A 26,658-nucleotide genomic window follows, 5' to 3' on the forward strand; every position below is an offset into this window, starting at 1 on the left:
CGTGCGGCCGCAGCAGCCCTGCATTTTACTCTGTGAACGCACGAAGCCCTGTCGCCCCTCCCGGAACCCCGCAGAGTGACTGCACTCCCCGTTTGCCCGTTGCCCGAGTGACTGGACGAGGGCACACTGATTTCAGAGGCGGTTAATGGACCTGAGCCACCACTCCCCTCTGATCATGTCTCAGCTGGAAACTTAACATCGATCCTTAAAAATAAGTGTGAAAGCGGGGGCTGGAGAGATAGCACAGCGGGGAGGGCGTTTGCCTTGCACGCGGCCAACCCAGGTTCAAATCCCAGCATCCCATATGGTCCCCTGAGCACCGCCAGGAGTAATTCCTGAGTGCAGAGCCAGGAGTGACCCTGTGCATCGCTGGGTGTGACCCAAAAAGGAAAAAAAAAAAAAAAAGTGTGAAAGCTAGAACAAAATCGAATACAAAGTCACTGGCTTGGGACCCGCTGGGCGCACCTGCCCACGGGCCACCGGACAGCAGGGGCTCTCGGCCGACAGAGAGCCCCTTCCTGACTTACCCCTGCTTCCGGTGACCCTGTTGCCCAATCCAAGTATAAAACACCGTCTTCTCTCCTTCCTCCTGTCACGAGTCCATCACTCTTCTCGCCAATGTGGACCATCCCTCACTGACCACCCGCTCTGGAACCTGAGCACTCACACAAGAGTCCGCCCACGAGGCAATCTGTGGGAATGTGCCTTCTTCTCTCTGGCGAGACCCCGACATACAACCTGATGGAGGAGGCGGCCGGGACGCCGCCAGCTGCCTTGTGCTCCAACCGTGGGCCCGCCCCCGTGACCTGGTGCCCACGTTTTGGGTCTGGGTTTCTGAGCCACACCCGGAGGGCACCACGCCCTCCCGCTGCCGCCGTCACTAAGTCTAGACCAGTTGTCGCGTTTCACATCTTTTATTCCGACCCCGTATCTTTCAGAAACAAATGGACTCAGACATTTGCACTCCGCGCGGCCTCTCTCCTCCCGCTGCCCGCCTTCCCGCAGACACCCGCCCCGGTGCTGGGGCCCGGCCGGCCGGCTCCTCTGCAGTGACCGCCCTCCCTGTGTGCTGGCCGGCCGGGCCTCTCCTGCAGGTGTGGACGGCAGCTACAGACTCCAGTTTGGGTTTGCGCCCTGGTGGTTCCTGCTTCTCAGGCGGTTTCTTTCCTTGGAGTATATTGCACAATACTTTATTATTAAAAAAGGTTTTGTCTCAGGCAAAAAGTGTCTCTCCGGTGCCGGGGAGGGCTAGTGAGCGTTGTTCTCTAGACGAGGTAAGTGGTTGTCTGTGTGGCCGTCCTCAAAGGGCACCTGGGGAGGGAGGAGACAGTCAGCCCGCCCCGCCCCCGCCCGAGCCCAAGCCACCGCGCCCGACCTGGGGCAACGTCAGACGGAAGCACTTACGGGTGCCATGGCTTTGTAGGACCCAGCTCTGAAACGACAGTAAATTAATTCAACTATCAATTTTCCAATTCCATGTAACATACCTATAATAAAACATAAGTTTGGGTTTTAATTAGATTGCTGGTGGGGGCGGGTGCTCCCAAGCAGTGCTCTGGGGGCCATGCAGGGCGAGACTCGCACCCTGTGCAGGCCACACGGTGGTCTGGGGGTGCCGATGGGCCGGGCAGCACGCCACACCTGTGCGCTACGTCGGTTGTGAGGTCAGTAACCTGACCACGCCCTAGGCTGCTAAGTGGGAATGACCCACCCAGCTAATCAGTGGGACAGAAGGAAGGACGCGGCCGCTGGCTTATTTCGTGGTCCGGAAGAACAAGCCCACGGGGGAGTGGGCTCAGGCGGGACTCGGGCCGTGGGAGGCGAGTGGCTGAGGCTGGTGCAGAGCCACTGCGGGTGGCCAGGGCTCCGGCCCCAGCACTGCTGGGCTGACGCCCACGTAAGAGTGAGGCCTAAACAGCACAGCACACGGAACCCTCTCCCGGGGCACAGAGCCCGTGACTCACGGCCGACAGAACAGCCCTTCCAGGGCGCTTACTCTCTCCCGCCCCACTCATCCTAGAAGTGACATCGGCGCCACAAATGGAAACAAACGTGTGGAGCTCAGGGGGCACAGACAGACCCCGATGGGAGCAGCAGTACAGCACGGAGGGCGCCAGGCTCTAGGATCCGAGCCCGCAGGGTGATCCCTGAGCACAGAGCCAGGAGTCAGCCCTGGGCGTCGCTGGCTGTGGCCCCGCTCTCCCCTCCTTACCGGCTCTCAGGGGACCAGAGTGACGGTCCCGCAAGCTACCACTGAGAGAATTCAGTAATCCCAGTCATGAAAGTACGACTTTTTGACTGAACAATCTGCCCCCATCTCTACTCCATTCAGATTATTTAAAGCTGGGGGAGGTCTCAAAGGAAGAAAGGGATTCTCCGAAGTGTGTGGGCTGCTGTTTCACACAGCACACGGCTCAGCCCGGGAGGGTGGTTTACCTTACACAAGAACGACTATTTACACCCCACGCACGTCCCCACACAGCGAGTGCGACCTGACGGGTCCGGGGCGGGCGGCCGACCTGTCGTGGAGAAGATCCCGCCGACGATGCCGCAGAGCCGCACGAAGAACTGCCAGAAGGGCATGTGCTCCTCCGTCACCGTGACCATGAGCGAGCTCAGGTCATACTTCATGAAGATCCCGGACACGCCGTGGCTGCCCGCCGCGTGGTTGATGACGCGCTCCTAGAGGCGCACAGAACGCACAGGGTCACCTGGCTGCCGTCACGGGGGTCACCGAGCCCTGGCCCCGCACGGCAGGGACCCCCAGTCATCCTGGGGGCTTTGCGGGAACTATCGACGACCGCCGTGTCTGCAAGCCCCGCTCAGGAGTGGGGGCGGCACCGTGCTCGGGGCTCAGCCCTGGCTGCTCCGTGACACGCACAGAACGACACAGGGGACCAGCAGGCGGCTCCCTGGCTGCGCTCACACACGGCACAGTTCCCTGGGGTGCGCAGACCCCTCCTCCCCCTCCGCGTCCGGCCACTGACTCAGTCTCCGGCACTACAAACTGCAGCACATCACGGCACGTCCCACAGCACCTCAGCCTTCCCCCACGGTCTACAGACTCAGGATGGGAGCACTGGGGAAGGAGGAAGGAGCAAGTCTGTCCAAGCGCAGACGTGCCTGCCCAGCACAGACTGACGGCCCTGCTGGCACAGCCCCGCTGCGATGGCTCCAGATGCCAATCTCAGCGACACTGCCCGCCACACTCACACACACTCACAATCTCAGCAACACTGCCCGCCACACTCACACACACACTCACAATCTCAGCGACACTGCCCGCCACACTCACACACACTCTCACAATCTCAGCAACACTGCCCGCCACAGACACTCACTCACACACTCTCAATCTCAGCGACACTACCCACCACAGACACACTCTCTCACACAATCTCAGCGACACGTGCCTGCCACATACACGCATGCTCTCTCTCTCACACTCTCACAATCTCAGAGACACACACCCGCTTCAGCTCTTACACTTGTATACTCTACTCATACCCACATCTTTCAAACACACAATCTCATGACACACATACCCTCCACATACACTCATCCACACATAATCTCCACTCTCAGACACACACGCTCACAATCACTCTCACAAGGATATACACTCTCACACACACACGCTCACACGCTTATGTGTTCATGTGATTACATGAGGCTCACCCCTAAGAACCTCAGTAATGAATTTCTGAAGAGTGAGGAACATTCTACATTCCGGGAGGACTCTGTTATCATGTCATAACACTAAGGAAAAAAATCCTTCGGGAAGAAAGCAAGTTTTCAACAGCAATTAAATGTGGGCCGAGAATCTGGATATTCACCGATCTTAGGTAGACGAGAATGATCAGCAATGAACAATGAATGGAGGTCAAGGAACACACACAGTGACCTATCAGCATCTGTATGGCAGGGAGAGAGGGGGAAGAGAGAGGGAGGGAGGGAGGGAGGGAACAGGGAGGGGGAGAGGGAGATAGGAAGATAGGGAGAGAGGGAGGGAGCTGGAGGAGAGAGCAGGGGGGAGAGAATGACAGGGTCTGCCGCAGAGAGGCTGGTGGGGGTACTGGGATGTACCGGAGAGTGTTGGAAGACTGTATGACTGTACCCAGACCAGGAACAACTTGTACCTGTGTATCTCACGGTGATTCAACTTTAAAAAAAGAACAGAAACTGGCTGGCCCCACACAATCAGATGGAAAGAAGAGATGACAAGGTGAGTGCTAAGTCAGAGGCCAGGGCATTCTCGCTCCCGGCCCACACGGGCCCACAGGCAAACACGCCATAACACACACTGTGCACGGCCCAGGCCAGGTACACGGCTTCAGAAATAACAGAAATCAGGGGAAGCCAGGCAGGGATGAACGGCTTACCCAACACGAGAAGGCATAACAAAATCAAAATATCAGGACAATGATCGCTGAGGCCACACCCAGCAGTGCCCAGGACTCGCTCTCGGGGCTGCACTCGGGACGACCCCATGAGACGCCCGGGGTTGGGCTGGGCTGGGCAAGGGCAAGGGAAGGGCCTCACGGGGCTGTGGCTCCAGCCCACGCTTTCATCTTTTCTGAAAGGACAGAATGAAAGTCAGATTTTAAAAATCTACTTGTTGGGCTGGAGCGACAGCACAGCGGGGAGGGCGTTTGCCCTGCACGCAGCTGACCCAGGTTCGAGTCCCAGCATCCCTTAGGGTCCCCCAAGCACCCCGGAGTAATTCCTGAGTGCAGAGCCAGGAGTGACCCCGTGGATCCAAAAAGCCAAAAAGCAAATAAATAAATAAAATAATAATAAAAAGTCTACTTCTTCTGGCCCTAGGACATCCTGGTGTCCCGGTGGCCTTTCACTAGATTCACTGACCTAGCTGTGTGCTCGAAGGTCCCCACACCCCGGCGGGGCAGCGTCCCCGAGGCCTGGCTCCTGACCGCAGGGCCTTAGGAGCGTGTTCGGAAGCGGGTGGACTTACTCGCTCTGTCACGGAGAACTGGTGCGTGTCTGCCGAGATCCGGTACGTGTGCAGCTTTGTTGGCACGACTGTGATGAAATACTGGAACATCTGGTTGTCTAGAATAAAACCAAATTGTGTTTTTCCATTAATCCAGCAGCAAAAAAGTACAGCAATTGTATCGTCCTAATGCTTTAATACACCTAAGAAAAAATTCAAAGCTATTCACGACTTACTGTGTAACCAAAAAAATCGTTAAAGTCATCAAGGAAAGCAATATCCTCAAGTTCTTTATATAATAAGTTCTTTGTAAGACACACAAATCTGAGACATTAAAAAGATAAACCAGTGACTTAGATTACCTGATAAATACATGTCATCAGATACAGGAAATAAAATCAGTAATATAAGTGCAAGACTATAAAGATTATACTAAGATAAATAAAAAGACCCAAGCTGGACTGATCCGTCTTTCCAGAAATGAAACGCGGGCGACTCCGTGAGTCGGAAGGCTGCCCACGCGTCTGGCTACGGGGCCACACAGAGAGACCACGTGTCTTCCTGAGCTTTCCTACACCTCAGAATATTCAGAGCTCTTCAGGACTTAACGTGTCACCAGAACATGTTCAAGTCATCGAGGAAGCCACAGCCCGTGACCGAGGCTGCACAGAGCCAAAGGGGTCATCACTCTGATGTAACCACCGCTGATGGACAATGCCCGGGGAACTGGGTGCCCCTCCCCCGGGTGCAGAGTCGGAAAGCATCGGGCTCATGTCTTGGTCTGTCTGTCCTTCCCTGAAGCTGACGCCCACTGCTTTTGCCGTGCAGAGAGAATCACGTCTACGACATGGTATAAGCGACCAGTAAACACTAGGGGGCGCCAACACACAAACGAATCTCAGACCGAGCAATCTGCTGCAGCAATCTCTCCTAATTACTAACAGTTTAGGATTCCTCGAGCCCACGGTGTCTAGCACTGCCTCTCGGCAGGTCTGAGTGCTGGTGGGACTGCTCTCGACATACCGAAGGTAACTAAGTAGAGGAAGAGAGTATTGTGCAAACTACCTGCCACACAGGCAGGGGGAGGTGTGGGGGGGGGGGGGCTGGGGGGTACTGGGGACCTTGGTGGTGGAATATGTGCACTGGCACAGGGATGGGTGTTGTGATGACTGTATGATCGAAGCTCAGACATGGAAGCTTTGTAACTGCACCTCACGGTGAATCAATAAGAAGAGGCAAAAAATAAAAATGTTTCCATAGAGAAATAAATAAATACAAACTAGGCAGCGCCTTTGAATCTTGGCCCCTCCACTGGCAAAGGCAGTCACCCTGCCCAGCCCGGGAAGTCCCGGCCTTCCCCCTGCAGCCGACCCCCCAAGCCCGGCCTTCCCCTGGAGCCGCGCCTGGCGTCTGACCGCCCCACCTCACAGTGTCCCAGTGGTGACTGGGTCAGCTCGGGAAGGGCAGAGTACGGACAGGAAGGTGACAGCTAAGGGGGACAAGCTCGCCCAGCACCTGCATCACGGACGCGCGGAACAAGACTCAGCCAAGGCAGCCTCCGGCCCCCGAAGCTGTCCCACCTGCTGACGGCGCGGTCTAACCGGGAGGCTCTGGACACCTCCAGCACCGAGTCCAAGGCCCCGTCCCACGTATCTGAAGGCAAGAGGACGGCCACTGCGTCCACTGCCGACAGTACACGGTAGTCGCGCTTTCCCACTGGTTTTCACAACCAAAGGCTCTTGTGCGTCGGGGGGCAAAGGTGCCGGGAAGGAGACCCTCAGAGTGCAGCTGCAGAGAGCAGCGCTGCGAGGCTGGGCGAAGGCATCGCCCCACGGCCAAGGGCTGGGACCCGGGGAGCAAGAGGAGACTGACACGGAGCCAGAAGGCCCGTGGCTGAGTGGCCAGGCCGGGAGAAGCCCTGCACAATGTCTCCTCTCACAATGGACACGTTACTGGTGCCTGCTCGAGCAAATCGATGAACAACGGGATGACAGTGACACAGTGACACAGTGATGTTTCCTGAAGTGAAATATCGCATGCAAGCATCAAACTCTGATGACAGCACTTGCGAGTGAAACATCTGTACTGTATCTACTCCTAACTCCAACAAATTAGAGTAACACACTCCTTCGAGTTAGGAATCGAAAGCCCAGCCCGAGGGTGGCGAAGCCCAGAGCTGCCAGCCGCAGAGCCTGGGAAGCTTCTTAAAGGCCCGCGGGGGCAGCTTTAAGTAGGAGTAGGCCCAGGTAGAGGAAGATGGCGAGAAGCATCCAGGAGCACTCAAGAGCGTTTCATCCATATTTGACAAACGATGTTTGGGGGAAGGGCAGGAGTGGCACAAGGCCGGGTAGCTGGGCCATGGCGCTCGCCACGCTATCTGGAAACCCCCCTTATGCTTCTGCTGCTCGTAAGATAGTCCAGCGGTATCTAGCACCGAAAATATGCATTTTGGAACTTTAAAGCTACACAAAAAAGAAAAGCCTTTTAACATGGCCAGTTTTTGATCATCCTCTTTGATAAATCTGAAAAGGCGCATGAACCTTTCATATACTTAGAGCTTTAAATTCTCTATCTTCTGGCTCCTTCTAACTCTCTTACACTGTTCTGAGGTTCATTTTTTTTTTTTTTTTTTTTTTTGCTTTTTGGGTCACACCCAGCGATGCTCAGGGGTTACTCCTGGCTTTGCACTCACGAATTACTCCTGGCGGTGCTTGGGGGACTATATGGGATGCCGGGGATCGAACCCGGGTCGGCCGAGTGCAAGGCAAACGCCCTACCCGCTGTGCTATCGCTCCGGCCCCCTCTGAGGTTCATTTTTAACATGTGCATTTCAGGCACAATCAGGAGAGATTCTGTTGGAACTAATTTCCATGTGTCAGGCAAACACCTGAAGAGAAGGGCTGCAAGTCACCGTGGGCGTCAGCGAATACTGAATACTTACGGTCCACAGCGATTTTCTCAGTCCCATCTAGCGGATTAATGATTCCTGGAACAAGCTCTCCAAAAGACAAATGATCTATTCTGTGAGAAAAGTTGTAAGCTAGGAGACAAAAAAAAAAAAAAAAACAATTAAGGAGAAAAGTTACATTATTCAAAACCAAGGATTATAGACTGATTAGTATTCCTATGTTTTCAAATTAAAAAAATAAATCTAAAGAAATTTTGGCATTTGAAACCTATTAGAGAAAAACTGCATATAAACATGTAGAACCTAATTGTATGGACCCACTCTCTAACTACATGAATTCTGGGGAATCGCATCGCCTGTCGGAACACCACACGCCTCCCTGGCAGCCCTGCCCGAGCTCAGCCGCGGCCCCACCTGCAGCGCCGCAGCTAAGCAGGCTCGGTGCTGGCCGGGCCTGCACCCAGGCTTCCTCCTGCCACTGTTCGGTTCTGCTCTCCACAGCAGGCCTCAGGGCCATGACATCCCCGCCGAGCCAAGGGCGTCGCTCCCCGTCAGACTGCACTCGCGGGCAGGGCAGGAAGAGTGGCGCCCGGCTCCCCCTCGGCGTGGAGGGGCACCAAGGGCGGGCGGGGCAGCAGAGCAGCCACGGGGGGAGAGGCCGGGAACAGAAGCCCGGCCAGCACCGAGCCTCAGGAACCCCCAGACGCCTGAGGACAGGGAGAGGACGCTGGGTGCGCTCGGACGACAGCGGCCACGCGCCAGCCACGCCCAAGGGAGGAGCCACGTGCAGAAACGGGAGAGGGTGGGCGGGACACTGGGCTGAGGGAAAGATGGAGGCGCTGCCAGAGGAGCCGCCTCCAGAGAACAGAAACAATCGCCTGGACGCGCAGACACCAGGGAGCGGGCAGTGAGGAAGAGGAGCAACAGCAGGAGGGAAGCGCCATGGGGACACCGGGAGGGAGCCAGAGAACCTCCCCGCGGCCCGGGACGCAGGCAGGGCCCCGAGGAAGAGTCCAGGGCGCGCTGGACAGAGAGACAGTGGCCAGGCCAGAGCAGGGAGGCCAACCCGGAAGGAAGCTCCCCGGACACGGGCGTGCGGCCAGGAGCCGTGCCCAGACGTGGAGGACACGCAGGGGTGAGAGCCTCCCGCAAAGAGCAGAGACCCCTCACTCAGCACCTGGCTCCGGGGGCGCCGGGCCGGCCTCACGCCCGGAGCAGGACAGGCCCACCCCGACGCAGAGGTGACCCGACCTTTCACGGGCACTGACCGTTACGGACCCGAGCAGGCGCCCTGAGCTCCACACGCAGATTCTGATTCGCCCTTTCCTGACTAATGCAGACTCCAGGCACCCACAGGCGGTACCTACAATATCGCATCTCCTGACTAAAGCCAACGATCCTTTCCTCGGGATAAAAGAATTTAAATTCTAGAGGCCTGTTCAGACTCTCCCCTTATAACTCCTCACTCACTAAAGTTTCCACTTACAGGATTTATCTCGTGTAAATCCCAAAACGTATTTGCAGAGAAAGTCATAGTATTTTCTAAACTTATCTCTCGGTAAGAAGGTCATTTAGGAAGAGGACTGCGTTGTCCACTGATCCCTGCGGGCCCGAGGGCCAGAGCAGCAGCAGGGCGGGGCAGCGCCGGCACGCGGGCCCCAGCCCATGCGGAAAATGGTTTGGAAAAGGTCTAGATACTTTTTGCCGAGAACAGTCGCAGGAAACGAAGGAGAAGCTGCTTACAGTCGTGGTTGACGAGGGCGGCCAGGTGCGCGTGGCCCCGGGGGTGCGGGATGGCCCTGCAGAGAGAAGGGCAGGTTAGAGCCGGGGACGCTCCGCCGCTCCCCACCGCGTGGCCAGTTCCGTGCAGGGGTGCGGCCAGGGCGCCCCCAGCCTGTGGCCCAGTACAGACCCGGAGTCTCGGTGATGCGAGTCCTGGGTCCTGCCTACGGGTCACGCGGAGCCTCACAACAGGCGGCCTGGCCACGCGCCTGCCATCTAACTAAGCTCTGACATGTACGTAAACACGCCTGGCCCTCCAGGCTGCTCGCCCCCGGGCCCCCGCACTTCCCGCCATGGGGCGGAGACAAAGGAAGGGCCCCGTGCACTCAGCCCCCTCCACTGCCCCCACGGAAACAGCCCCTCCTCGCTCCAGATGTGAGTGAGGGTCCGATTCCAGAGCCGGAGCACAGAACTGCGGGGAGGGCGCTTGCCTTGCACGTGGCCAACCAGCCTCAATCCCCGGCACCCGCGGCCCCCCCAAACACTGCCGGGACTGATTTCCCGAAAGCAGAGCCAGGAGTGACCTCTGAGCACTGCCGGGTGTGGCCCAAAGAACAAAAGCAAAATATACAGATCTAATCCAATTCATTGTCAAGACCCTGAACGAACGGTTTGAGGCGCTTCGTGTTCCTGGAGCGAGCAGATGCCATTGGGCCACGCTAGCACACTACAGGGATGAATGGAGACATCACTGGCGCCCGCTCGAGCAAATCGATGAGCAATGGGATGACAAGTGGTACAGAGATACAATCCAATTCTAGCACGCTATCTCGAGCCAGCCAGGCTTTCTTCTTAAATCTTTATTTTCTTGGTTTTTGGGCCACACCCAGCAATGCTCAAGGTTTACTCCTGGCTCTGTGCTCAGGGCAGTGCTCGGGGAACCATACGGGGTGCCAGGAATCAAATCTGGGTCAGCCACACGCAAGGCAAGCACCCTACCTGCTGCACTATCTCTCTGGCCCGTCTGTTTTTAAAACATACACACACACACACACACACACATATATATATACATGCGAAATGAGAGCATCAAGCATCTACCTTCAACACAAACCTCCAGTACAGACGCCAAGCTCTACATGCACACATGCACTCACACATATGCACACGTGCATACACACATACACACGTGTATACACACGCACTTACACATGCACACGTGCATACACACATACACACGCACACGTGTATACACACGCACTTACACATGCACACGTGCATACACACACACACTCACACACACACACATGCATACACACGTGCACACACGCGCACACACACTGGCTACCTGTGCCTGCCGCAGCCGCCCAGCGCGCGGTGCTCGGAGGGGACAGCGCCCCGTGCGGGGTCTGAAGGGAGCCCTGGGACCGGCGCTGACCCTGCCCGGACACGAGCACCACGGGCCACGCAGGGCTGGCTGCAAGTGGCGCCGCCTCCGCCGTGTCCCAGCCTCGCTCCTATGACGCGTGTGGCAGGAACGCCGGCAGGACGGCGCCCCCCGAGGAGCAACACCCACACCACAGACCCGAGGTCGGACCAGGGCGGCTTCCTCAGGCGCCCCAGACACCACCGGGACAGGAGACCCCAGCCGCCCCCCGGCCTCTCCTCCCCACGCCCGAGTCAGAGCAGGGCCAGGACGTCACGGGGACTCACCCGGCCCGGCCCTGGGCCATGCGGCCAAGGGGGTGGGGAAGGGTCTGAATCAGCCAGGGGCAGGGACAGGCCGAGCGCAGTTGGGCATCTCCGGGCTCCCTGCGGCTCGGGGCCTCTCCCTCGGCTCTCCCCGCCCCACTAGCCCCAGAGGGCGGAGCTGGCAGCCGGGCACACGACCGCCCTGTTTCTCTGGACCCCCGCACCTGGCTGTGCGACTATGAACTGTTACTGGTGGGACTCGCTTAACGCTGGATCCTCAGGGGCCGTCGGCCACATGCCGGCCAAGTCTCCCTCTCCTGGCTCTGTCCACCACAGGATCGTGAGACGCGGCTCACAGTGAGGCGTTGTTCTGCCTGCCTGACGGAGGGAGGAGGGGAGGGCCAGCCAGTGACTCCGCAGGCTCTGGCCAAGCGTGTATCGCAGGCTGCGCCTGTGCGGGCCCTGCTTCTGGAAGCGGAACTTGAACTGCCTGAACCTGAACCTGGTTTCCCACTATCTGGAATCAGGCAAGGACCACATGCTGATAAAGATACCCTGAAGCTCAGGGAAGTCGGGCACAAAAACCGAACAGCACTCGGTTCTTATGCCCGAATAAGCTGCACAAACGTCTGGGTGAGAGATCTCCATCCAGAAAACCAGTTTAAAGCGCCTTTGCTTGCAGCTGCTTCGCTCTAGCGCGGGAAGAGGACGTGAGGACTCCACTTTGCCGAAGGCGCTCGCAAAGCTAGCACTGCGCCAGTCTCCAGCACACGCTGAGGCCGGAGTGTCCCCGCGGGGCCAGGCACCGCCAGCCGCATCTCGGGCAGGACACGGGCCGACCAGCCCAGAGCCACTTCCTCCCCGCCGCCACCGCGCTCAGACGCCTGCGGTGAGGGAAAGACATACTTGCCCACAGTTATGTGGAAGTTGCCCGCCACTTTGTTCACATACAGGTGGCCGTGGATTCTGCAGGCGTCCGGGGGCTGTGACGCGTCGTCCTCCCTGTGCAGAGAGAGGCAGAGGGCGTCAGCTCCCGGCGGGCAGCCAGGCGACAGCCCCCACTCTGAGGGGTGCGACGGGCCCGCGAGAGACCAATGTGCAGGGACGTCCCAACCGGCATGGACAGCATCTCCTGAGCCCCGCGGGGCAGGGGCCGGGGCGACAGCACCGCAGGGAGGACCCGGCCGGCACGTGGCCGAGGCAGCCGTGACTCCCGGCACCTCGGTGATCCCCAGCCCCGCCAGGAGTGATCCCTGAGCGCACAGCCCGAGTGAGCCGCGAGCAGAGCGTGGCCCAAGCCAGGTGGGGAATCCCAGCAGCACCCCCTGGGCGCCCGGTCTCCCCCTGAAACACGGCTCCCAGCACCCCCGCGAGAAGCCCCCACTTCTCTATGCCCTAAGTAAAACGTTTTCTTCCTTTACCCTTTAACGGGGCGGGGCAGGGCAATTACTAATGCACTAACCCCACGTCCTCCCAACCCGCCCAGGTCTCGGGAGAGAAGCAGCGCCCAGGACAGGCGTGCGGGCAGCTGGCCGTCACACCATGCTGCGGGGGTGCGGGGCGGGAGAGGGCGGCCCAGGGGCGTGGTGCTGGCTGGCGCACAGGCCTGGCCACTGGGCACCCCTGGAGTGACCCGCGTGCCCCCAGCCCTGCTGAGGTGGCAGAGGCGAGGACGGGGAAGGAAGGGAGCCAAGCTCAGGCCGGCAGCGCCGTCCTTCCAAGCCAACAGACAGTGGCTGGAGTCCACAGGGAGGGGACAGGTGTTCGACCAGCCCACTCTACAGAACGGCGCCTCGGCCCACCACAGCCAGCCCCAGGCCTGGGCAGCTGCCCCCCTGCTGCCCGCCCCCCGCCCCACTCGGAGTTTCCAGCTGGGGATACCCTGGCCCCAGCTCAGCTCGGCTTGTCTGTTAGCTGCGCGCGCGCGCGCGCACACACACACACACACACACACACACACACACACACACACACACACACACACACGCTACAGTGGGCAGGGGGTTTGCCTTGCATGCAGCCGACCTGGAATCCACAAGTGGTCCCCAAGCACCACCAGGAGCGACCCCCGAGCAGAGTCAGGACCAAGCCCGGGCCCAGAGGAGGAGGCAGCCCTCACCTGGGCGGCAGCGCCGTGGCCGCGCTCCGGAAGGCGCTCTTGAAGATCACGTCCTGCAGCGAGTGCTCCTCCTGCAGCCGGCTCTGGATCAGCTGCAGCATCCTAGGAGACACAAGCCGCGGCCACTGAGCCACACGCCCCCGAACGGGTCTCCCCCAGAGGAGAGACCCTCCCCGGCCCGGGGCGTGGCTGGAATCAGCCCCAGCTCCCCTGCAGGTGCGACAGGACAAGGCAAACAGGGCCACACACAAGCAACAGACTCCTCCACGGGCGACTCACAGCAGGGGAAGCCCCAGCACTGCCCAGGCCCCCAAAACACCCAAACCAAAACAAGTGTCGTTTTCACCCATCAGCTGGCAACGCTTAAAAAGCATCTGGTCCAGCCGCCTTTGGGAGGTTGCCAAGACTAGCGCGTGGCGTTGGAGGGCAGCGAAAGGCGTGTACGACACGGCCTGGTGTCGCCTGTCTCAGCATTTCTCTAGTTTCATGTTCATGTGTACAGCACATGACCTGACAGCCACGAGAAGTTTAATTTCGATCATCGGTTTTCCCTTTCTGGTCAGATGTACTTAAAAAACCTTTAGATCTTCTCCAAAAAAGAAACCTACTTCTAGAAATTGTACATAACTAAAGTAGAATTAGGTCTTTTTGTTTTCTTGAGCGTTTTAACAGTGGAATCCAACAAGCTATCTAAAGGTCCTTCAGAAACGACCCAACTAAATATGGACTTAAAACAGTAAAATGTCTCAAATACTAGGATATAGGTAAATAGCTGCAAAATATACATATGAACCCATTCCTTTAGTAAAAAGGAGGAAGGACAACACAAGCAACTATGCTAAGGTACTCAAAATATTTGCGAACACAAAATCTCTAGGACTACCTGAGAAATTTACCTGTCACTACGACAGGCAGTGCCACTTAGCAACAGAACAAGGGGATTGTTATTTTACATTCTAGGCAGAAGGAATTGAAACAAAGACCATCAACTTTTAAGAATTAAAGCTTTAATATTAAGAAGTCTAAAAACCACAATGAAGATGAAGAACGAAATTTATTTACGGTTTTCAGCACACTAGGGACAAGATTACACACGACTCCTGGCAGGTGATAAAATTCAAAGCCTGTATTATGTCCTCTACTCTACCGCTCATGCAAAGAAACAGCCAGAGAAACATGACCTCGCCAAGCTGGCAGAGACCGAGAGAGCAGGCGGACAGCCCGCCCAGGGACTGACTCCCGAGCACACATTACCTCTGCCACTCCCTCTGCTGCGGAGAAAGGTCGAATATGGCCTGAAAGAGAAGAGCAAGGTCACCAGCAGACACACCTCTGCTCAGAGAACAGTATCTCAGACTTTCCTTTAAGCAAGAAATAAACTTAATTAAGACTGTCACTATAAACAGTACACCTTTATGTATACTTCACGTGCAATCTATCCTGTTATCACTGTAGCCACGATCATCCCGTTGCTCATCGATTTGCTCGAGCGGGCACCAGTAACATCTCCATTGTGAGGTTTGTTGTTACTGTTTTTGGCATATCGAATACGCCATAGGTAGCTTGCCAGGCTCTGCCGTGTGGGCGGGATACTCTAGTTAGCTTCCCGGGCTCTGGGATACTCTAGTTAGCTTGCTGGGCTCTCCAAGAGGGGCGGAGGAATCAAACCCAGGTCAGCCGCGTGCAAAGCAAATGCCCTACCCGCTGTGCTATCGCTCCAGCCTGCAATCTATAAGTCAAACTAAAAATTTTTACATGTTATTTTCACTTACGTACAATATAGAGAAATGTAAGTGATGGTCAATGTCTTCTCTTAAGTTTTCTACACTTAGAGGAGATTCGAGCTGACGAGCGGCCCTCACTCGACACTACCTTAAGCACTATCTCCAGCCTTTCTCCACACCTACGGTTTTTTTCTTTACAGAATCTATTTATTTCCGGTGCCAGGAACCGAGCACCAGGTCTCACCTGCGCAAGGCAAGCCCCCCATCGCCGAACCATACCCCACGCATCCTGGGACACAGGAGCGACTTTAAAGTTCACAGAGCACAGCGGGCAGGGGGCTGGCCTTGCACGGGGCCAACCCAGATTTCATCCCCAGGGTCCCCCACGGTCCCCGAGCCTGCCAGGAGCGAGCCCCGAGCACTGCGGGGCGGGGCTGGAACAGCTGCCTTTCCCATGCAGCACTGCTCTCCCTCCCGGGCGGCCATCGTCTCCCTTCCCAGCGGCCGTGCAAAGGCCCTACACACTTCGGGTGACCCTGCGTCTTCTGCCGCCAGGGACCTGCTCTCCCGGCCCAGGAGGCACCAGCAGCATCTGCGTGGCACGAGGTCGAGTCTGGGCCGGCCGGGGCCGGGCTGGCGGCGCGGGGGCTCCACGCACGGACGCGTGACGGTAAGGACACGCCTCAGGACCCTCACCCTCCTTCCAGACTAGCTACCTGCTGGGGGCGCCCTCGGGCAGCGCCCTGGGACGCACCATCGTGGAGTCAGGAGGGGCCGCAACAATTTCTGTTCTTAAGCACAGCCAATTTAGGAGCCCCCTTTCCCCCCGCACACTCAGTCACTCCTCATCCCTCTCGATGGCCTTTGGTCCCCCTGGTGTAACTGCTTATCACGGGGTTCACGAGATCTCGGGGCTGGAGGAAGCGTGGCCGTAGGCCAGCAGGGCAGCAGGCACTCAGGCGGCTTCGCCGAGGGCACCAAGACTCAGTCAGAGCCGACCCAGACACACCATGTCCCGGCACCAACCCGCTCCAGGGCCCCCCCACCCCCGCCTGCCATCGAGCCGGTGAAAGGTGCTTCCTGGGCACTGTCTGGGCCCTGACCTGGGACAGCTGCCGCTTGGGCTGCTCACTGGGGCCAGGCGTGCAGTGCTCATTCCGCCCTACTCCCGGCACTGCACTCGGGGCTCACTCGAGCTGGGTGTGAATGGCGTGGGCCCCCGGGCGTGAGCCTGTACTGCGGCCGGGTCCCAGCTCAGGGGCGCCCTGAGAACCCAGCCTCGGGTCCTGGACTTGTGCCGGAAGAGCAGAGTCAGCACTCACCGGGCACGGCCAGAGACAGCACAGGGGCGAGGGCGTCTGCCTTGCGCACAGCTGACCCCGGTCCGGCCCCCAACACCCCCTACATGGCCCCAGAGCACCACCAGGAGGAGTTCCTGAGCTGGGAGTGACCCCTGAGCGTTACTGGCTGTGGCCCCCAAACAAACAATGACCCACAGAGTGCATTCAAAATTTTTCTTAGACATGCGACTTCTTCATGAGAGAAATATAGCTCAGATGTTTTAAATGTTTAAATTTAGTAATAGCAGAATCAAATAGAACAGAATTTCTGAATTAGAGAAAATTTACACCATGGCAACCAAAAAAAAAAAAACCATAGAAAGCAGTAACCAAAAAATATAACACATGGTTACAGAATAGCTCAAAGGTTTATTCAAAGTGCCAGCGAGACTTTGGTGTTAGAATCACTTTCCTTTCCACCCTAAATTTCATTTTATTTATTTTAAATGTAGGAGTGCTACTATTTATTCAGCCACTGATTAAGCTGACTAAACTCCACATTACTTTTTAAGAAAATTTTTTCAATGGAATATCCAAAAGATAGACCATTGCAAAGCTGCTCATAACTGGGTTTCAGTCACACGATGATCCAGCACCCGTCCCTCCACCAGTGCACATTCCCCACCACCAATGTCGCCTGCTTCCCTCCTACCACCCCCAGCCCCCCTCTGTGGGAGCACTTTCCTTCTTGCTCTCTCTCTCTCCTTTCCCTTTTGTGCATTATGGTCTGCAATACAGGTGCTAACAGGTCACGGTGCTTGTTCGGGGCATTTGGTATTTTGGGGGGGACGGTAAGGCTGGAGCAGCTTTTCAACTGGGTGGCAGCTCTGGGGTGTGGGTGTGGCTGCCAAGGCTTCTGCAAGTACAGAGAGGTGGGGGGAGGAAGCCCATCCCAACCCTGAGAAAGCCTAGAGATTTCAGTCACAAAACTCGCACACCCGAAGTTTCAGATTCTGTCTCGGTGAGATCCATCCCGAGAAGGTGGAGTCAGGCCGGGGTATGGCAGCAACTCTGGATTGTGGGAGCAAGTGGCTGCTGGGGGCTCTGCTAGGGCGGGCACCAGGCTGACCTAGCTCCCTCTGGTATTCCCCAGTCTGTTCAGCCTCACGCAGATCTGAGATTAACTGCAGCCTTTGACCTCTTTCGAGATTTATTTATGGGTCTCTGAAGCAAGGCTGATAAATGGGCTTGTAGAGCTGAGCTGGAGGAAGTTTGTGGGCGTGGTTCCCACAAACCTAACCTTTCGCCTTTTAATTTCTCAGGGAACTTGGTATCTAGTTGTCGGGGTCCGGCCAAAGACAAAGTGGCAACGGTGGGGTATCAGGAAGCCTGAAGGCACCATCAGGTCGCTGACCACTCAGCCCGCAGGTACAGGCTGACCGCTGGGGCCACCATTCCCTCCCCCCCACTAAGTTTTACAAAGCCTATGAATTACTTTTGAAATTAAAAAACTCATAATCACTAGTTTAGACAAAATTACAATCAAAATGAAAAGTGTCTTCAAGACAATAACCTTCTGAGCGTATCTACGTATTTCAAAACCCACATGGGACTCACACTTACAGGCTCATAAACGAGTCCATCTGCAGACGCAACCATCGTTTCTGCCAAATCCAATACATCTGCTCCAATATCTGCAGGAGAAAGTCAGGGTTAGAAAGTCCACATTTGGGGCTGGAGCAATAGCACAGCGTATGGTAGGGCGTTTGCCTTGCACGCGGCCGACCCGGGTTCGATTCCCAGCATCCCATATGGCCCCTGAGCACCGCCAGGGGTAATTCCTACGTGCAGAGCCAGGAGTAACCCCTGTGCATCGCCGAGTGTGACCCAAAAAGCAAAAAAAAAAAAAAAAAAAAAGAAAGAAAAAAAGTCCACATTGTCATGCTCAGGGCCGACTTGACTTGAAAATGCCAAATGCCAACCAACTATGATGATGAATGGGAAACTCATGAATACGTAGAATCACTTTCCAACAAAGACTTCCCATCGGTTCAAAAGTTCAAACTGTGGCTTTAGTGGCGAGTACTCAAAAATCAATAACGCTTTTTCTTGCTCAGTAAAAAAACAAGATTCGAAACCCATGATTAAATAGCAAGGCTGGTAAGAAAAGGGGCTGGAGGGGCTGGAGCAATAGCATAGCGGGCAAGGAGTTTGCCTTGCCAACAGTCGACCCGGGTTCAATTCCCAGCATCCCATATGGTCTCCAGAGCACTGCCAGGAGTAATTCCTGAGTGCAGAGCCAGGAGTAACCCCTGTGCATCACTGGGTATGACCCAAAAAAGAAAAAAAAAAAAAAGCGGCGGGGAGGGGCTGGAGCGGTAACGCGGGGAAGGCGCTTGCCTTGCAGAGGCAGACCCAGGTTCTCTCCCGGTCACTCATATGGTCCCCGAGCCCCACTGGGAATAATTCTTGAGCACAGCGCCAGGAGTGAGCCCTGAGCACTGCTGGGGAAGGTCCAATTTTTTTTTTAAGTGTTTGGGAAGAATACCAACTTCCATTATTAAATAGAATTTCCAGATTTTCCAGTTTTGTGGGGCCCAGGGGGAGGGGTACTTACACTGGCACTTCATGGCAACAGTGATGTCTATATTGATTCTCAATTTGCTGGAAGATAAGAAGGCGAACATTAGTCCTTACAAATTAATCAAGAATGTATGTGACAGAAATCCACTGACCGACAAAAAACTTGCATTTCAAGTCTAATGGAAATGTCAATGAATTTGGATACCCTTTTTTAGACCAAACAACGGCATGTGAAAAGTAAATATTTCATTTGGAATTATTGCAAAAGCTTCCTGAGTTCGGGACCTAGCCTGAGCGCCCCCGCCCACCGCCAGCCAGTACGACATCGAAGGAAATCCTATTAATTTCTCATAAACTTAGTAACAGGCACATGGAAAACCAGCGGCCCTTCTTTCAGAATGCAACCCGGACTCACGTGATTCTAAAAACGCTTCACTAATACATACCACTGCTGAGAAATTTTAGCATTACTTTAAAAACAAAATTAATCAAGTGTAAACACTGATGTCTGAGAAAAAAAAGATGCTATTTTTTTTTTTTTTTTTTTTGCTTTTTGGGTCACACCCAGCGATGCTCAGGGGTTACTCCTGGCTTTGCGCTCAGGAATTACTCCTGGCGGTGCTTGGGGGACCATATGGGATGCCGGGGATCGAACCCGGGTCGGCCGCGTGCAAGGCAAACGCCCTACCCGCTGTGCTATCGCTCCGGCCCCAAAGATGCTATTTTAAAACAACTTGAAACTAAAGGCATTTCAAGAAGAAAAAAAAGTTACCTAGAAAAGTCTTTGTCTACTTCATACTCATACTTCATCCACGTATCTTGATATACTGAGAATTCCATTATGGTTAGTAAAGCCATAGTGGTAAATGCTATTAGAGAAACTGAAAAAGCCAACAAGAAAAGACAGAATTAAAAAACACCCCACAAAAATAAGTGAACAACCAGCAACTATCTAAGGGAGAGGGCCACTAGCAAAGAATGCCTCACTGGGACATCTGGATCCCACCCAAAATTCTGGGGGTCCGAGGGCAGAGTCTGGCCTCGCCTGTCAGGGCTAGTCCTGGCTCTCCCCAGAAGTGACCCTGTGTGGTACCTGGCGGAACCGAGTCACCTCACCTCCCGGAACATCTCCCCTGCACCTGAGCACTCGGAAGAGATTTCCTTTGCTTTATTTATTTTTTTTTTTAATGACATTTGGTTGAGGGGTCTGGGGAAGGGGGTTTGAGGATTTTACGTAGAGTTCCAGTTAACTCAGATTTCTGAGTATTTAAAGTTCCATATTCCGCTGCTCTGTATTTAAAATGAAAGCACACACATAAGAAGCACAGTATGAATTCTGGCCTACACAGCAGGAGGCTTCAGGCAGAACCTGAAGTGACCGCACTGGCAGACGCCGCTCGTGGGTCCTCGTGAGGAACAGGGTCCCCTGGAGAAAATTAAAGGCTCCGGACACTGGTGGCTGCGCCCGCCCTCTCGACTCTTCACCACACCCCGAGATGGACACACGAAACGTGACAATACTCGGACGGGGAGGGAGCCCAAGAGTGGACAGGCCAGCACCTCCCTGGCAGAGAACCGTCGGAGACGGCGTCCCTGGCTCCCGAGCACCGATTAGGAGACCCCGACACAGATAATGAAACAGAAAGAAAAAGCAGGCCAACTTATTAGACCCCAGAAAGCCACAATAACCGGTGTCAGAAATTCAAAACAGCAGCGCAGGAAGGGCACTCGGCCAGGTCGACCCCCAGCACCCGGGTGGCCCCCTGAGCACCACCCTGAGTGCAGTCGGGGTCCCCCAACAACAAGAAAGTCAAGATCTTTGACAAAACTCCATCTATTCCGCAATCTCTGGTCAGATGTCGCAACACGCTCTGGATAAAACAAAGCAAAACTTCGAGAGGAAGGAAAGAACTATGCTCTGTGAGAAACTAATGAAAATGAATAGTTCACCCAAAACTGCCGCTAACAGGACTTCATTTTCAGCAACGAAAACTTAAACCTCACGAGCAGCAGTAAGCCACTTGTACCATGCCCCAAACGGTGTGCCAGGCTTTCGGAACTACTGTACCAGCCCTCCACCGGGGAGCGGCGAGGGGCAGCTGACCCCTTCCCTGTGCTCCTTATGCACGTCCTAAGCACTTCTGCGTCAGGTTCTGCAGAAACGTTTCCCAGTGAGCCGATTCGTCGCCACGCGGCCCCCTAGGTAACCGCGACCAAGCCCAAGTGACCGCTTCGAGTCTGCTCTGAGGCCAGGCTCTCGGGGGCTCTGGGGCCCAAACGACCCCCGGGATGCGGGAACCCCAGTCCCAAGCACGGCAGCCCGTCCCACCGTCAGCAGCGGAGGGCTACTCGGGGTCTGCCAGCGCCCAGGTGGGCTGCGGGGCAGTGCCAGGACAGTGGCCCTCGGAGCACTGCGGGGGAGTGGAGAGAACCCGCCGGCCCTGCGCCCCGGCTCGGCCGGGAGGAGACCCACCTGTACCCCCGCTGGCCGAAGTCTCGACATAGCTGTCAGGAACCTTTGGGAAGGCGTCCAACTCTTTCACCAAACTCAAGGTTTTCTTCCGGTTCAGTCGCCTCATCTTCAGGAAAACCTTCCTCTCCCCTCATAGGGTCCTGCGGAGAGACACGGCAGGAGGAGCCCCAGGGCCCGGGACGGGCAGCCCCCCGCCACCGCCCCGCGTGGGGGCAGCCAGGGGAGACACGGCGACACGGAGCAGCGGAAGGAAGGGCGGAAAGCGGATTCTCCCAGACCCATGGATGGGGAACAACCATCCCGGCGCTCTCCTCAAGCGCCCGCAGTGAGGGACAGACGGCTGTCCCTCCGGCCATGCCCCAGGCTGTGTGCAAAGCTAGGGCCTGAGGATATTTTTTGCTTTCATGTCTGAGTTACAATCACACAGTGATCAAACACCCGTCCCTCCACCAGTGCACATTCCCCACCCCAATGTCCCGGGTATATCCCCCCCTTCCCACCCCCCCTGCCTCCATGGTGGACAATAGTCCCCATACTCTCTCCCTACTTTTGGGCACCATGGTCTGCAATGCAGACACCGGGAGGTCCTCATGTTTGGTCCTTGATCTACCTTCGGCACGCGTCTCCCAGCCTGACCAGCTCCTCCAGCCATCACCTTCTTAGTGACCCCTTCTCTGTCCCAGTCCCGAGGGGATTCTCATTCTTCCTTTCATTCTTTGCTTACTTGGTGGGTCCTCCCGGTGGGGCTCAGGACTGTGCGTGGTGCCAGATCTCGGACCAAGCCCGGGTCCACCACACACGGCAAGCGCGTCCCCCATACTCACCTCTCCAGCCCACCACCCTTTACAACACTGGAGACGGAAAGTTTCCCAGAACCCAGTATGCAACTTCTGAAACTCTAAGTTCTCAACCGATGCCAACACCGGGCCGTCTCAGACACACTGCACGACATCCGGAGACGCACAGGACAGGCCGGCTCGACCCGAGCACGAGCAGCCCCCAGGGCCCCCCACGCCCCCCGAGAGACCCGGCACAGAACCTAACGGAGCCACAGACCAAGAAGACAAGCTCAGCTGAGTGGGAGGAAAGAAACAGAAACAAAGGGAAAAGCCTCACCACCTCCAGAGGGTCAGGCGAGGCCCCTGTAAACCGCCGTCTCCGAATGACCATTTTCTTCACAAAAAGTGCCTAGTAACTGCTCGATATTCTATTTGTGACCAGCACGCCAACATGCCAACATATAGTAAATGTCACAGCATCGCGTCGCTCTTCAAAGCTGATCTCTAGAAACACTCCAAGGGTCCCAGAAAGTGCTGGGAGCCCAGAGGCTGAGTGGGGGGGGGGAGCGGGAAGGGCCCGTGAGCAGCCAGCAGGGAGCACTGCTCTGGGAGGAGGGGCACCCCCCAGGCTGACCAGCTGGCCCACGCTCACGCAGCCTCCAGCCCGTCTGTGACTCTGCCCCTCCCCAGGCCCCGGGCACCAGGCAGGTCGGCGCCAACCACTTCCAGGTCACTGTCCAGAGCAAACAAAGCAGCAGGTGACTGTCACCTGAACTCCCCGCCAGCCGCCACTTCCAAAGCACACAGGGCGCTTCTCCAGCGGCCGGGCGCAGCTGGGTCTGGTCCAGGCGTCGGCCGAGGCAGCTGTCCTGGGGACGGGCGCAGAGCACCCCGCACACGCTCCCGGACGGCGCCGATGCCAGCGGCTTGCTCCAGTGTCTCCCCGGAATCACACCCAGTGTGACCCTTCGTCTGGGGGCCGCACTCAGCGATCCTCAGGGCTGAGGACCATACGGGATCCGGGGCTGAGCCCAGGTCAGCAAGGCAGGCGCCTCCCGCCCTAACACGATGGCGCGTCCCCCACGCCCTGGACAGGCGGGAGCTGAGTGACACGGAAAGAGGACGGTGGGGACTCTCACCAGAGGAGGGGGGAGGGAAGACGGGCGGAAGAATCGGCTGTCTACCGGAGACGGGCAGACACACAGAACTAGCTCACACCAGCCCACGACTGGCATGAAGTGAAGACCACGGAGGGTCTGGAAGAAACACAGGACAGCACACGCCCTGGATGGCCGGGGCGCCCGCAGACTCGGCCCCTCGCAAGACACAGGTGCCAGGATCTCCGAAAGAGACCACCTGAAACCAAGGGGCCTCCACGCGGGAAGGCGCCGTGCCGATGGAGGGAGCACTCAGCCTACGGCCCACGAGGAGCACTGGGCAGAGTATGCAGGGCCTATAACACCCGCGAACGGGACACAGGCTCCTAAATATTAAACGGCCCCCACGAACAACCAGGCAGAGGCTACCAGATGGCATTAAACTGAGAGACAGACAGAGGGCGGGCGGGCCTGGGGAAAGACGCTCGTCAGCCTCTCAGGGAAACGCAAAGGGGGCAGAGCCGGGCCTGAGAGCTCAGCGGGACGCACTGACCTCGCACCCGCACCCCGAACCCAGCAGAAAGAGCCGTCTCCAGACGCTGCTCCCTTGGACTCTCCCCCACGTGTCCTGAGTCTCAGACCCCCCGCCACACCCCCAGTGGGTCTCAGACCCCCCGCCACACCCCAGGAGGTCGCTGCTCTGGAAACCGCCCGAGAAGCTGGACAGTGCCCTGCGCGCGGGGACAGGCTTCACAGGCGCCGAGGAGGGCCACAGGGCCATCGCGTGTCCACCCGGGAATGACAGCTGGGGAATCCCTCCCACTCACACACCGCACTCGGCCTGCCACCGTGAGCGTCTCGCCGCAGTCACCGCAAGGGACTGCACGCTGATGCCCGGGGTTAGGGGCCGCAGGGCGCGGCAGGTGAGGTGCCCCCTAGCACGGCGCCACAACGGAGGGATCCCGAGCACTGCCAGGCCCCACAGCAAAGGGCACCGGGAGCTCAGGGGGAAAGCACTCTGCAAAGGGGCAGGGCCTCGACCGCACGCCACCTCCAGGTCTGGGCACGCCCTGGCTCGGCCTCAGTGCTCCTTGGACTCCATTCTCCCGTGCTCACTGAGCCTGTCCTCGCCCACCCGCGACCCGCCCCGGCTCAGCCTCCAGTGACCGGTCTGAAATGAGACGGGGGCAGAATGACCACCCCACCACCTTCAATCAGGATGAAAATAAGTTGGGGGGGCTCAAAAAAAGTGACTGAAAACAGTGTCTTGTTCTCAAAATAAACGCAAGATCGGACGGTCTCCTGGGGGCCCACGGGAAGCCGCGAGGAAGAGACTGAGCTTAGCCGCGGGCTAGTACGGGGGCCCGAGTGACAGCGCCGCCAGGGGGGCGCAGCAGGCCCGGGGCGGCGGGAGCAGGGAGCAGCGCCGGGAGGGGGGAGCAGGGTGGGCAGGTGGGGGGCTTCGCCCTCGGTGCCTCGGGGGCGGGTCCCGGGAAGACCCTCGCTGCGCACAGCTGGCGGCCGGGCGGGTTCGACCCCTGGGCCCCGTCCCGGGCTCAGAGACTGTCTCTACCTCCCCACCCAGCAGGGCGCCCGCGGGGCAAAGGCCGGACGGGGCGCCGGTCACCGCGGCCAGCCCCGTGCAGGGCTCGCTACTGCCAGGGCCGCCCGGGAGACCCCCGCCCGGGCCCCCTGCACGGCCCGGGGCGACCCCCGCCCGCTCCCCCTGCACGGCCCGGGGCGACCCCCGCCAGCTCCCCATGCACGGCCCCGGGCGACCCACGCCCGCTCCCCCTGCACGACCCGGGAGACTCCCGCCCGGGCCCTCTGCACGACCCGGGAGACCCCCGCCCGCTGCACGGCCCGGGTCGACCCCCGCCCGCTCCCCCTGCACGGCTCGGGGCGACCCCCGCCCGCTCCCCCTGCACGACCCGGGAGACCCCCGCCCGCTCCCCCTGCACGGCCCAAAGCGACCCCCGCCCGCTCCCCCTGCACGGCCCGGGGCGACCCCCACGCGGCCCCCAGCGCCACCCGCCCGGGAGACCCCCGCCCGCTCCCCCTGCACGGCCCGGGGCGACCCCCGCGCGGCCCCCGGCGCCGCCCGGGGAGACCCCGCCGCAGGCAGGGCCCGGTGGCCGCGGCGCAGACCCCGACAGACGACAGCCGGGTCCGGGCCCCCGGGCCGCGCCGTCCCGCCGTCCCCGCCCGGCCCGCTGGGGTCCGGCCCGGGGTCCGGCCGAGGCGCCGGCGGGGCGGCCCGGGGAGGGTGTCCCGCGGGGGGTCCCTCGGGGCGACCCCCGGGGCGACCCTCGCGCCGCCCGGGCACCCGCCCGCCGCGCCCGCGCACAGACCGGCCCGGCCGCAGACGCCCGGCCCGCCGCGCTCGCCCCCCGCCCCCGCCCCCGCCCCGCCGGGCTCGCCCCCCGCCCGCCCCGCCGCTCACCTGCGCTCCGGGTCCCGCACGGCCGCCATGTTTCGCACGAGCCCGGGCCGCCAGGGCTCCCGTTTGCCAGGAAGTCTCGCGAGAACAGGAAAGCGACACGCACGGAGAAGAACGTCCGTCGAGTGACGCGAAACGGCGAAGACATCTCGCGATACAGCCGCGGGGACGGCGGCCTCCGGAGTCGAGGGCCCGGGCGGGGCGGGGTCTGGGGCGGGGCCGGGGAGGGACCTTGGCCTGGGGCGGGGCAGGGGCGGGGCCTGATCCTGGGGGCGGGGCATGGGGTGGGGCCTGGGGCGGGCCAGACGCCGGGACTTCCGCTCTGCGGTTCGGCCGCGCCGCGGCGGGACTGGCGCGCACCTGGCGGCACCCCGAGTCCCGGGTTTGCCGCCGCTCGCCGGGCCCCGCGCCCGGGCCGGAAACGGCCTTATTCCCGGGTCCGTGCGGGGGCGGGGGCGGGGCGGCAGGCCCCGGGGCAGAGGAGGCGGTGGGTTCGCGCGGTCGCGTGACTGAGGCGAGGCATCACGGAGCCGGGATCGCCCCAGAGCGAGGGCGAATGAATAATCCCCGCCGGGTTACTACAAGGGTCCGATAAAAGCTGGCTTTGCGTGGTTCTCGGTGGCGGGGTGCCTGCCGCAGTGCCCCCGCCGCCCGCACCGCCTGCGGCCCAGGAACGCCGGGTGCGACCGCGCAGCGAGCGGGGGGCACCGCTCCCGGGCAGGACGGTCCCGGGCCCCGAGCCGGTACCACCCGCGCAGGGCCTGGCGCCGCCAGGAATACTCTGCGGCGATGCCAGCCTGCGAACATTCTCAGGCGCCCGGTGCCCAGGTCCGGAGCTCGGGTGGGCTTTCGTCGGAGTTGGGGTGGGCATCCCCGACTTGTGAAAGCCC

At 58.6% G+C, this 26,658-nt stretch overlaps 1 protein-coding gene across 2 annotated transcripts; it reads right to left on the reverse strand.

The window, feature by feature from the left end:
• Positions 1–898: 898 nt before the first annotated feature.
• ERGIC2 (ERGIC and golgi 2) lies at positions 899–25,911 on the reverse strand. 2 transcript variants are annotated; one of them, XM_055118509.1, is made up of 14 exons: positions 25,772–25,911; positions 21,453–21,592; positions 19,752–19,860; positions 19,014–19,060; positions 18,020–18,090; positions 14,647–14,687; positions 13,393–13,494; positions 12,180–12,275; positions 9,603–9,658; positions 7,893–7,991; positions 4,973–5,070; positions 2,520–2,682; positions 1,405–1,432; positions 899–1,311 (listed from the first exon to the last, which is right to left on the reverse strand). In XM_055118509.1, exons 2-14 carry the CDS (start codon positions 21,556–21,558, stop codon positions 1,266–1,268), a joined length of 1,062 nt encoding a protein of 353 aa, XP_054974484.1. In that variant the 5' UTR covers positions 21,559–21,592; positions 25,772–25,911; the 3' UTR covers positions 899–1,265. The 2 variants fall into 2 exon arrangements, with proteins under 2 accessions (XP_054974484.1, XP_054974483.1); XM_055118508.1 differs by having other exon boundaries at positions 1,405–1,487.
• Positions 25,912–26,658: the final 747 nt, after the last annotated feature.

Source organism: Sorex araneus, chromosome 10 (genome assembly GCF_027595985.1).
Source record: "Sorex araneus isolate mSorAra2 chromosome 10, mSorAra2.pri, whole genome shotgun sequence".
Lineage (NCBI taxonomy): Eukaryota > Metazoa > Chordata > Mammalia > Eulipotyphla > Soricidae > Sorex > Sorex araneus.